The sequence below is a fragment of the Pelmatolapia mariae genome, linkage group LG9, assembly GCF_036321145.2.
Source record: "Pelmatolapia mariae isolate MD_Pm_ZW linkage group LG9, Pm_UMD_F_2, whole genome shotgun sequence".
In the NCBI taxonomy this organism is placed as follows: Eukaryota; Metazoa; Chordata; class Actinopteri; order Cichliformes; family Cichlidae; genus Pelmatolapia; species Pelmatolapia mariae.
Window position 1 is genome coordinate 18,438,197 of NC_086235.1, and position 12,191 is coordinate 18,450,387.

A 12,191-nucleotide genomic window follows, 5' to 3' on the forward strand; every position below is an offset into this window, starting at 1 on the left:
GAGCGCTATTATACAGTATATAAGGCATGGACAACCTTAGGTGGGGTTTCCTTTTCTTCTCTATAAAATGCTGCCTGTTGACACGTCAATGATGTCTGGGAAAGGGCTGAGAGATGCATCATCCATGGAATAGGGGGACAGAGTACAAGCCATGAGAAATAGCCTTTAACCTAGCCAGCATTTACTATTAAACATCAGGCATTGCGTCAAATTAAAATGATACTTGTGTGTGTGTGTGTGTGTGTGTCTGTGGGGGGGGGTGTCTCGCAAACAAACAGCAGTTAAATATAATCACCTAAGCGGCTAAATTTTCACTGGATACTTTACATTCAAACTGGATAAGAGCTGGGCCAAGGAAAATGGAAAAACATTGTTCTGATAGGATGCCTGTCAGAGGTTAACAGTGGGCTGGTTATTTTAAACTATGTGTTGCAGCAAACTATTCAAACTTGGATTAGCAAGACCTCCATGTTGAATCCAATGCTCCGTCCGAAGTTCACACAGTCATTCAAACATAGGTGAAAGGCTTCTTTCAGACTGCTGGACAGTGGGGGTCTACGCAGCCCCAATTTTTGTAACTTTCCAAAACGGACAAACCAGACAGCCATGTCCGTTGTTCACCATGAGTGGCCAGGTGCACACTGGTGAGAAATGGGCAGAGCTGTAAATTCCTCCTCCTTCTACTGACCCCTTTTCAGTGCTAAATCACACCGTTTGCATCTTGTGCTACAACCAGTGTTTAACAAACACCTAGGGACTTAGGGTCCTTTCATTGGTGCCTTATTAGCTACCATTTCTACTTTTACTTGAACAGTGGTGACACCTTGTTCTTTCATAGCGGCATGTGATTTGAACTTGTTCTAATGAAACATATTTATGTCCACCTGGCAAACACACAACTACCAAGTTGTTGACACCCACCCTTTCTCTAGAAATGTTGCCTTTTTGCAAAATACTCATCGAGTTGATGCCAGGCAGAACAAATGTTTCTCATGGCCTTTTCTTCCATCTAATGCATGCCTGGAAATGGGTGACTGTGTATTAAATACTTAATTGCCCCCAAATGGAGTTACTTTATACTTTTCTGATGTTCTTCAGATGCTTAAAAGAAAGGCTTGCAATCATCCACTACCATGTACTGAATCTTTAATGTAGAACTTCCCAAAACTAAAACAGCTTTGAATTCCTTCCTAGTCCTTTTCATTTAATCAATTTAGTAAGTACCATATATATACACTTGTATACATTGTATATATACAAGTATATACAATGTGTAAAATGAAATGTCCAGTGCTCTCATTTTAAATGACTTTATATGTAGAGTTTACAGTTTACGGGTTCAATTTTAATATTAGTCATGGTTTTTGAAAGTTTGCTTTCTGTCACAAATTTAGCCAACATATTGCATCAGGTTAGTGATCGAAGGCTTTCACAATAAAACATTATATCCCTCGTAAAGTTAATGTGGCTACTGTGTGGAAGGCGCTCGGTTAGTCCAGAGCAGATGACAAAACAAGCCTGTAGAGACTGAAAGCAGCTGTTGTGTCCTGATAGTCAAATCTCCCAGCAAGATGCATCATTTGAAAAGAACCAGATTTCCAGATTTAACTAAAACACAGGCCACAACATCTGCTTATGTTGTCTATAGGTTTTACAAGGTGCTCTGTGACTATGGAAGAAGTCATGCTAAACGGGAATAATATGAGGGTAATTTAGAGCAGTTTAACGACAGCTACGTGTTAGCAGGGGGTGGATTCCCCCCTCCCAAAGTCAATAAAAATGTGACACGATTTGCTTCAAGGAGCTTAGCCCTTTACATCAGAATAAAGCCTGTCTCAAGATCTGAGCAGTGTTTGGCTCTGTTCCATAAACCTTAAATTATAACACGTTTACAGGCGTTTCTCTGTATCTCAATCACATAATTGCTTGTTTGCTGTATAATAAATAAATTAATATATAAAATGATATACTCGGGGATTTCACTCGGATCTAGGTTAAGTCAATAACGGTTTGAATTTTTAGTCTTAATGCAGAGTAAGGGGAAACTAGTGAAATCATCAAAGACTCGCCCGCAATTGGTTAGTTATTTCTCGCAGTGAAATTTACAGCCTGACATCTTTATAAAAAGCCAGCGCTGTGTGCAGCCAAACAAATAAAAACAGAATTGTGAGAAACCGCAGACGACTCTTCTGTCAAGCAACATCATGTAATTTTACGTTCCGACATATGTCGCGCTAGACATATTCATTTTCCCACACAGGGAGCCGCAGGCAGACAACCTGCGTCTCATGTAGACATCATGTAACCGGAAATTACAGCCAGAAAAATAACCTACACAACTTCGTATTTGCACAGTTGGCATGACAACTCAGACGCAGGAAAATACAGTATCATGTAAACGCAGTAAAATGTGATGTAGCCATTGGCTGTGTCAAAGTAGCCATATTTGCTTGTATCTAAACAAGAATAGGAAGGAGTGAAAGTTTTTTTGTTTTTGTTTTTTTAATAGTTTCTTACCTTTAGGAATTGGCACAGGGGCTTGAGGAACATCACTGGACAAGACAGAAGTTGCAAACTTGATCCAGCAAGAAAACACTAAAGAAAACTTGAGGTATTCCATCTCTGCTATAGTGCGTGCTCCAGGTCAGAGAGCTGGGGATATTAACTCCCAGCCCGGCAGCAGTGGTCAAGATCAGCCCAGGAGGCTCGTACTGTTGGTTCTCGCGATAATAAAATTAATAAGGGGGGGTTAGAAAAAAGAATCGACGAGTAGTGTGATTTCTGGTCGGGAGCTTGTAACTATTCTTTTAGCTCTAGGGAGCTGTCGTATAAGTGCTACAATTCAGGGAAATTAAATAGCAACAGGCGTGGTTCCTTAATTGCAGCTGCAGCTTGAGTTCCCGGTAAAGCCTATGAAGTGAGACGGTGCAGAGGGAAAGATAACGGTATTCATTCACCCCTGGCACAGGGACGTCCTACGCGAAAAGTGTGAGTAAGCGCAGCTGTATTTGAACCCCGCACCCCGCCGGCTGTTAACTATCCCTCCTCTGGTCCCCTCCCCCTGAGCACACGGCATCTGGTTGACCAACACTTCTCCCCTTCTGCGGGGAAGTTCAAACAGTTCATCAGTGTAAGCTGTCGAATACCTCAGCAAAAACACATATAAAAAAGTCCGTTTCCAGAAATTACTTAGTAACTTTTTTCCTTTATAACTATAATAAAAATAAGTAAAACTTATTATTTTATTCATTTATTATTTATTATCCCAATTTCTTGTTTTTTTCTTACTTTCTTGCATATTTCTCACACTTAGATGTTTCAGATGGTTAAAAAACAAAAATAATAATACATTATTAGGATATTATTAGATAAAGAAAACCAGACAAAGCTGTTTGTTTGTTTTGTTTTGTTTGTTTGCATCATTATTTCAATATTCAAGGGAAAAAAATATACAGACTTATCTGACGCTCATTTCAAATTATTTAACTGTGATTAACCACATTTTTCAGGAGAAAAACACAGAACAATGTCTAAATAACTGACCTCAGTGGTCACGATTCAGTAATAAGAAACAGACTGGCCAAAAACAACATCCACAGGGAGAGTTTCAAAGCCAAAACCACTGTGATTAAAAAGAACACAAAGGCTCATCTCATATTTCCCAAAAGAAAACTCTTGATGATCCCCAAGACTTTTGAGAAAATATCCTGTGGAGTGAAAAGACAAAAGCTGAAATTTTGGGGAGCTTGAGTCCAATTAGATTTGTCATAAAACTAATACCACATTTGATAAAATGAACATCAGAACAATCAGACATGGTGGTAGCAGTGTGGCTGAAGCTGCTTTGCTGCTTGCCATAAGTGATGAAACCAGGAATTCTGCACTCTACCAGAAAAGAAAAATCCTGAAGGAGACTGTTTGGCCATCAGTTTTTGCCCCGTGAAGCTCAAGTGCAAGCTCAAGAAAACCTTGGTATGATCTTAAGCGGTCTCTATAAACCGTCTAATGTGGCTGAATTAAAGTAATTTTGTAAAGATGACCCTCCACATGGATGTGAAAGTCTTATTGCCAGTTATTTCAAACAACTGATTGCTGTTCTTGCTGACTCAACCAATTATTAGCTTTAGGGGAAAGCTGCTTTTTCACACAGGGCCAGGTAGTTTTGGATCGCTTTTTTGCATTAGAGAAATTACAGTATGAGAAAGTTTTTCCATTTTACTTACTTGAATAGTTAAAAAATCCTTATAATTGAGTGTAAATAATTTGGTGTTATAGCAGAAGCTCGAATTGAATACATATACAATTAGACATGTAAACTTATACAGTTACAATGTGGAGCTTATGTGACAGTCCAGCTACGAGTAGGATAAAAGCTCCTCGTCCTTTCTGTCTTGGCAGCCAGCAGGCTCCCTGATGGCAGCACAGACAGCAGCCGGTTGTTGGGGTTGCTGGAATCCCCTGCGATCTTCCTGGCTATGGAGCATTTCATGCATATGTCCTGTTGGTTGAGTAGACCATCCTCCCAAGGACCAACTGGTCCCATCAAATGCAGATCCTCATCCAGGTGATGATACACAGTAGGGAATCCTGTGACATCATCGAGGTGATGAACATATATAAAGCAGCTATGTAATACTACACATGTTAGAGGTGCTGTATGCCCTCAACAAGAAGAAATGAAGGGGAAAGCAGAAACCAGATGATAAATCTGGCTTTCATTAACTGTCACATTGTGTTTGTGTTTCCTTGTGTTTTAGCTGACACTGAAACTAATGCCTTCTGTGATTTGTGTCCCTGATTCATTATTAAGAGTAACAGACTTGCCCCCCAGCTCAGACCATTTCTTCCTGGTAAACACTTTGCATGGCTGTTGTAGTCACTGCCAGAAGATTGTTTTGCTTAATGACGTCACCAGAATCATGGTTTTAAATTTAGAGTGAGAACTTTTATTACTTCTTTCCAGTGAGGCCCTGATAGAACTATAAAATGTAGAGTCGTGCCAGAAAATTGGCATTGGATGTTTGACTTTGATTTCAGCTGTTCTCTTGTTTTTGTTTTTAATTTCTTCCTTTTTGGTAAGTCAGCGTGTAACTGACACTATAGCAAGCACTGGGCAGGCACGTTTGTTGAAATTAGTGTGTCATTAGTGTCATGAGAAAATTACCCCTTTAAATCTCGCTGTCTCTCTTGAATAGAAATACTTTCAACAACAGAGATTCCTCCTATTTGGGAACTCAGACTAACGCAGACCAAGTTATAACAGTAGAGCAACCCTTGCTTTTGCACTTTTGCAAAAGTTTCAGTCCAATCATTCACAGCCAAAAGAAGGATTAAAGCAATTTGACAGCTCAGCACCAAACATATAACTTATAACAGGGATTTTTGCCCTGTGGGTTTGTGAGGGAACTCTCTGCAGCTGGAAAATAAAAGTGTTTGTGGTGCAAAACCTAATGTTTTATTTTGGAAGCTTGTGACAGGAATATGCTAGAACCATTGCTTCAGTTCACTGACTCAATACCCATTAGATATCTGAAAAAGCTAATGTAATGTTCTTTAGATTTGATTACACCCTGACAAAAATGTCCAGAAGTCATACAGGGTATTTCATTTTCTGCCAGAGACAGTAATTGGAAATGTGACATACCATAGAGATGCAAAAAAGCAGGAGGCCATCTATAGAGTTTTGTCTGTCGAAGTCAGCACTTGCAGATTGAAGTAATGACATGTCAAGAGTCCACGGTGGTGGCAGTAGCACTGTTGACAAGTTTAAACATTGGGTATGTGGTGTGGGTGAGAAAATTGCATTTAATTACACAAAAATGGGCAAGTGCAGGGTACAGAAACTGGGAGATGGCTGCGGTGAGGGGGGTGATGGCAGAGTAGGACGCCATTAGCTCATCGTTGCAACAAGACACACCTGGACCTCATTATCCCCACTCTATCTGCCTGCGTATCAGGGGATACTAGGAGACTTTGGATGGCAACACGGTTAAATACAGCTGTTTATCAACCTTTAAAAGGAATGCCGGCTGTTTGAAAGTTTCCTGCAGCACAGGTGGTGTGTTCTTAAGCCCGCCTTTTAATTTAAGCTCATTTTTGTGGAAAACAAAAACACACAAGCCTCCAGCATTCACTGTCACTTGAAGTGAGTAAAAGGCTAAATAGTGTTGTAGCTCCCTGACGACAGCAGACCATCCTCTATTTTTGGCAGTGCTGTTGAGACAGTGGGTTTAAAAGCGCTGTTTAAATTTAATCAAGCTGCAAGAAGAAACAGATGATTCATTAGCAAGACAGGTCTCAAAGGAGATGCTCAATGCTGAACAGAAAACAACAAAAATGGCTTAAAAAGATGAGAGAAACAGGGAAAATTGAAGACAAAACTGCTCATTAACTGGTAACTAACACAAACAATAGTGAGAATAAAATGTAAAGAATAATATATATTACTCATTTAATTTATGTCAGTGCAATAGTTTAGGAAATATATAAGCCAGAATATTGACTATCTGTCAGTTGGCCCTGGATTTTGTTCTACTTTGTGCTCTATTTTTAACATAACCCTCTTTTTCTGGTATGGTTTTGCAATTGCACTGGTGAGTCACATATAACAGAAACTTGGTCCCCTAAAGCATTCATGAGAACCCACAACTGCACTGTGATTGTAAAAGAATGGGTTTTATTTTTATCCCAATGCTTTGATCACTTCACAGAAAGTGTAATTACTAGTCCAGATCAATGGAAAGAGTAAAACTCATTTTTCTTACTTCAGCCGGTCATCTTCCCGAGTACCCAGTACGTCACCACGTCATCGCCTGGCTCCTGTGGTCACATTTATGGGATTTTAGGGCTTCCATTGGCCCAGGGTGTGGCTGAGGGATTCCTCGAAGGAAGTGCTAGAAGGTAACACTGCATTTAATCTTAGACTAAAGACCTTTAAATAGCACAGCATGCACATTTGTTATAGTCACAGAGTCTAGCTGCACAAGGGGAAAGGGTTTAGATATGGATTAATTCACTCTTTTCGTGGATGGCTTTTTATCTACTGTCTCAGAAAACAGGCCACAGCTTACTTTAACCACTTGAGGCAGCAGTTTGTATTTATCAAGTGTATAGTTTCTTGCAATTCTTAAATATATGTGAGTTCTAGTCTTATGAATGTCCATTTCTACTGGACAAGCTGGAGTTTTGAGACACATATAATAAGCTCTTTTTTCCAGCCTTTCATTTGAATGTCATCATTAGGCGGCAAAGTTAGAACCACAAGGCCTCAAAATGTGTACCAGAAGTGGGTTAAGGAAAAGAAGATTCAACCTTGTAGTAAACCTGCCAATATAGTGCCACCTCATCACTATAAATATATGTACATACCCTACTAATTTGGTTTTCCAAATGCAGTTTGGAGGACAAGTAATTGTTGCCTTGATTCTGTTCACTGACAGTAGTTGGTTCAGTGCATCTGCTATGTGACATCTATATCTCAGTGGTCACAGGGGAAGCTTGGGTGTGTGGTTAAGTTCACAATTTAGAAAGTGTAGATTAGGATTTGGGTCCTTTTCCCCACAGTTTTTAAGATGTCATCAACTACCAAAGGGTTGTGGTTTTGTCATATTTTAACTAAATAATATACAGCCCTGTTTTGACTTGGGTTTGCTCTTTATGTCCATACTGCTTACTATTGTTCCCACTGTGCTCTAGTCTTTGGATCTCCAGCTTCAATCAATAGTAGGTAGAAGCAGCACCCTGTGGCTGTTTCAGCAAGACAGTGCCTATCGCCACTCTCCCACTTCTGGATCAGGAGTATAATCAGACACTTCCCTAGCTTTAACATTTAGTGCTCCTATTATATATGCCAGCTGCAATCAAGCATTTGCAATAACTTGGCACTGAGTGTTTAACATCACGGTGGAGAAATTGTGCCCCCTCTTCTTTCCAGAATTGTTTAAATTTAGTCCCACTGGGGGATATTGAGCATAAATAGCTTTTTTAACGTTATGCTAAAGCATCTCAATCAAATTTAAGTTTGAACTTTGACTAGGCCATTCCAAAACCTTAATTTTGTTTTCTTTTTTTAGCCATTTAATGGTGGACTTGCTTATGTGTTTTGGATCATTGTTCTGTTGCATAATCCAAGTGTACTTGAGCTTCAAGATTTGAAATGATAGCTGGACTTTAGGATTTTCTGGTACAGAGAAGAATTCATGGTTCCAGTTACAGCAGAAGAAGCAAAGCAGCAGACCATCATACTACCAGCACCATGTTTAACTGTTGGTTTGATGTTCTTTTAATGAAATGCTGTGTTAGTTCTACACCCAACCCTAACCCTTTTCTTAATCCATGGATGACATTTTTGTCCAGTCTCTTTCTTATTGTCGAATCACGAACACTTTGAGTGATTTTAACTCAGACAAGTGAGACATACAGTTCTTTACGGTATGTTCTGGGTTCTTTTGTGACCTCGTGGATGAGTTGTTGAGGTGATCTTGAAGTAATTTTGGTAGGCTTACTCACGCTGTTTTCCATTTGTGGATATTGGCTCTTACTATGGTTTTCTGAAGTCCCAAAGCTTTAGAAACATCTTTGTAAGCCTTTACAAGCTGATAGATGTCAGTTACTTTGTTTCCCATTTGTTCTTTATTTATTTAGATCAGGGGTGGGGAACTCCAGGCCTCAAGGGACGGTGAGCTGCAGGTTTTAGATGTGTCCTTGATTCAATACAGCTGATTCAAATGGCTAAATGACCTCCTCAACATGTCTTGAAGTTCTCCAGAGGCCTGGTAACAAACTAATCATTTGTTCAGGTTTGTTGACCCAGAGTGATATCTGAAACCTGCAGGACACCATCCCTTGAGGCCTGAAGTTGCCCCACCCCTGATTTAGATCATGGCAGTATGTGTTGCTTTTGAGATCTTTCAGCCTACTTCAGTTTCTCAGACTGTTTCTACTCATGTGATTGTGATTTGACTTTCTCATGTGACTTTCCACAGTTAATTCAGGATTTAACAATGGGGCAATTACTTTTCCACACAGGTAGGAGGTAGGTTTGGATAAGAACTGACACTAACATTCAATCATCTTTGTCTGATATTAGAATATGTGTGATGATCTGAAACATTAAGTGTGACAGATCTGCAAAGAAATAATAAATCAAGAAGAGGGCAAATACTTTCTCCACAGCTCTGTATATACATGTATTATAGTGTTGGTCTTAAAAAAATCTCTCTAAAACACAAATGTCTGTTTCATTTTTTGACTAGTTTGTCAAAAGTCTTTCTTTCTTTTTTTTTATTTACAAATTAAAACAGCTTCTAAATCTTTTTTGTAAACAAGCTGTTTCTGATACACTTACCTTGTTCATAGGCACGGGCAGTCTAAACTGACTCCAGTCCAGTCTTTCTTATTTCAGTGTAAAAGCAAACAACCTTCCCCCATTTTATACTTTACATCTGTTTTCTTCTACCCTTGTGGGTATATAGTGTTTTCTTAGGCTCCATTTGCACAGATGTTGCTTCAGCCATTTGTTTATCACCCTGGGTTTAAAATACAGATACCAGAAATTCCACTCTCTGTATACTGTTGGGAGACAATTGTAGTCACTGTAACACGGAGCAATCTGCGTTCCATTTTATTCTCAGAGCAGAACAGCAAATGTAATGAGAAGATATGTTTTCTATTCCAGCTTGGGTTTTGCAGATTTATCACAATACTAACAGGATATGCTTATTGCATGCATGACAAATGCTAACAGATGTTAAAATGAATTTTAACATCTTTCAACATCATTAAAAATGTGTAGAGTGATTACACCAAGCAGTTCAGTTAATAGAAAATAATCAGCCAAACTTGTGAATCGATCACTACTATAATGCTGGCTTGTTGCTAGAGCTGAAGAATAAATTCGTTTCATATCACATTTACGATTTCTAACAAAGGAAATCACAATCTGCAAATACAGATTTAAAAGTATATATTGTTAATACTTCATTCGAATTAATACAGTTCTATTTTTGTAATGCTTGACAAATGTTTTTTTGATCTGAGTTTGAATTTTTTCATTGCAACGTCAATGTTGAACTACAGCTTGACTTCAAATACTTTTTAATGTTGTAAATCACACAAGTCAGGAATACAAATAATTCAGCCCATCTAGTTTCCCGAACCGACACGTCTGCTTAACCCACCACTGTCGTAGTATATTAAATATGTTTGACTCACAGATGTTTATTTTTTGTGTAACCAATTGTGTCATTTTTAAGTATATGTATTGCAAAAATATTACACAGTTATTGAAAGCAAATGTGCTTAATTATAATGAAGTTTCAAATGTTTGGCACAAAACATTTGTTGCTGTAAAAAAACAACAACAAATAAATAAAAAAATAAATCTGTTTTTCACAGTCTGGAACATGTCACTCATCAAAATTGCTGCACCGACATCAATGAGGTCATTCTGTGTGGTCTAAATATTTAATTCCTAACAAATGTGGAATGTTCCTTGGAAACATGATAGGTTACAGCAGAACTCCAGTAAATTCTGAAATGTGCGCTCTTTTACAGTACATGTCAAAGGAGGGTGATTTTTTTTCCAAGGAAGTCTTCTAAATCCTTGTTAAATTGAATTTGCAACAATAAAGGGATTGCTCATCACAACAGATAGTAAAGTTCCCAGTGATGTTGATTGAAATGTGGGGTCACAAAGAGTTCAGGTGACAGTTTTACACCTGGTGGTGATATTTGTAACAAGCAGTGGTGAAATCTTAGCTGTGTGTGTTACCATTTTTGCAGGCATCTACATAGTGCTACATTGTTAATCTCAAAAAAACTGTTCCTCTTTTTTCATGGTTGAAAACCAGGGTAAGTTTAAGTACAGAATTACAGTTGTCAGAAAAATAGATTATATTTAGTTATGTTAGTGAGGTTATGTACTTAAAAAGTTAGGTACACACTCTCTGTTTCCATAGAAATTAACAGGGTAATTAGCAACCATGTGCTGCTAATCAAATATACCTCATTAATTTGATGATGACCAAGTATGAGGACATCTATAAAAGCAGATGTTTTGTCAGTTTGCTGGTCTGGAGCATTCAGGTGTGTGCCACAATCTTCCAAAGACTAGACATCCCAGTAAATCCACGTCAAGTTCAGACTGTACAATACTCAGAAAAACTGAAGAGCTACACCTTGGACTCTACAGGCCTCAGTTAGCATATTAAATGTAAAAGTTCATTACAGCACAATTGGAGAAAGACTAAACAAATATGGTTTATCTGGAAGGGTTGCCAGAAGAAAGCCTCCACTCTCTAAAAATTGCATGTCTTTGGAAAGTTGCTTTTGAACAAAGCTAAACACTGGAACAATTTGGAGATGTTTGATGCACACTGCTACATTTGGTGAAAACCAAACACAGCATCTGCACAGTGAAGTGACCATGAACTCCTCTGTATACCAAAGTATTCTAGAATAAAATGTGAGGTCATCTGTTTAACACCTAAAGCTTGGCCAAAACTGAGTTATGCAACATGACAATGATAGCCAAGAAAGCAACAAATCTACAGAATTACTAAAAAAGAAAAGAATCAAGGTGTTGCCCAGTAAATAGCCCAGTAAAGGTTCAGACCTTAACCTAATTAACATGCCAGTACCGTAAGAGCTGTACATAAACAAATGTCTGTAAAGTTCAATGAACTGAAGCAACACTGTAAAGAAGAGTGGGTCAAAATTTCTCCACAACAATGTGAGAGACTAATGAAGTCAAATAATCGTGCAGTCACAGTGTCTCTGTAGTGTATTGGTTTATACATCTGCCAAACCAATGAAGGATTCCTGATCCCTGATTCTTGTAGCAATCCCTTATGAACAGGAGGCCGGCTAATAGTAGCTATATACTGTATATGTATTTGTGTTAGAATGCTAAAGTTAGCATTCTAATATACAAAGAAAACATCTTGCTGACTTGGCTTGTTTACACTGGCTTATACTGAGCCAGTGATGCCCCTGTAATATGGTGGACTAGTATTGCCTATATTTACTCATCTCCATGTTTGCTGTGGGTATTGGGCACTAGTTTGGGAGGTTTTTTGTGTGTCACAATTGCTGTGAACGAGTGGTTGTTATGGGGTTGGATTAATTGAAGGCAGTGTATTTGATTGTACTGATACTCTGGTCTATTTATACCCAATACAATGCTGTGATAT

General features: G+C 38.5%; 1 protein-coding gene across 3 annotated transcripts in view; it reads right to left on the bottom strand.

Annotated features, from left to right (window-relative positions):
• The window catches only part of plod2 (procollagen-lysine, 2-oxoglutarate 5-dioxygenase 2), a 34,193-nt gene extending 31,211 nt beyond the window's left edge, over positions 1 to 2,982 (bottom strand). For all 3 annotated transcript variants that reach the window (XM_063483932.1, XM_063483933.1, XM_063483934.1), the window contains exon 1: positions 2,518 to 2,982. In XM_063483932.1, coding sequence (XP_063340002.1) covers positions 2,518 to 2,620 — 103 coding nt within the window. In that variant the 5' untranslated portion in view covers positions 2,621 to 2,982. The remainder of the gene's footprint in view (positions 1 to 2,517) is intronic.
• Positions 2,983 to 12,191: the final 9,209 nt, after the last annotated feature.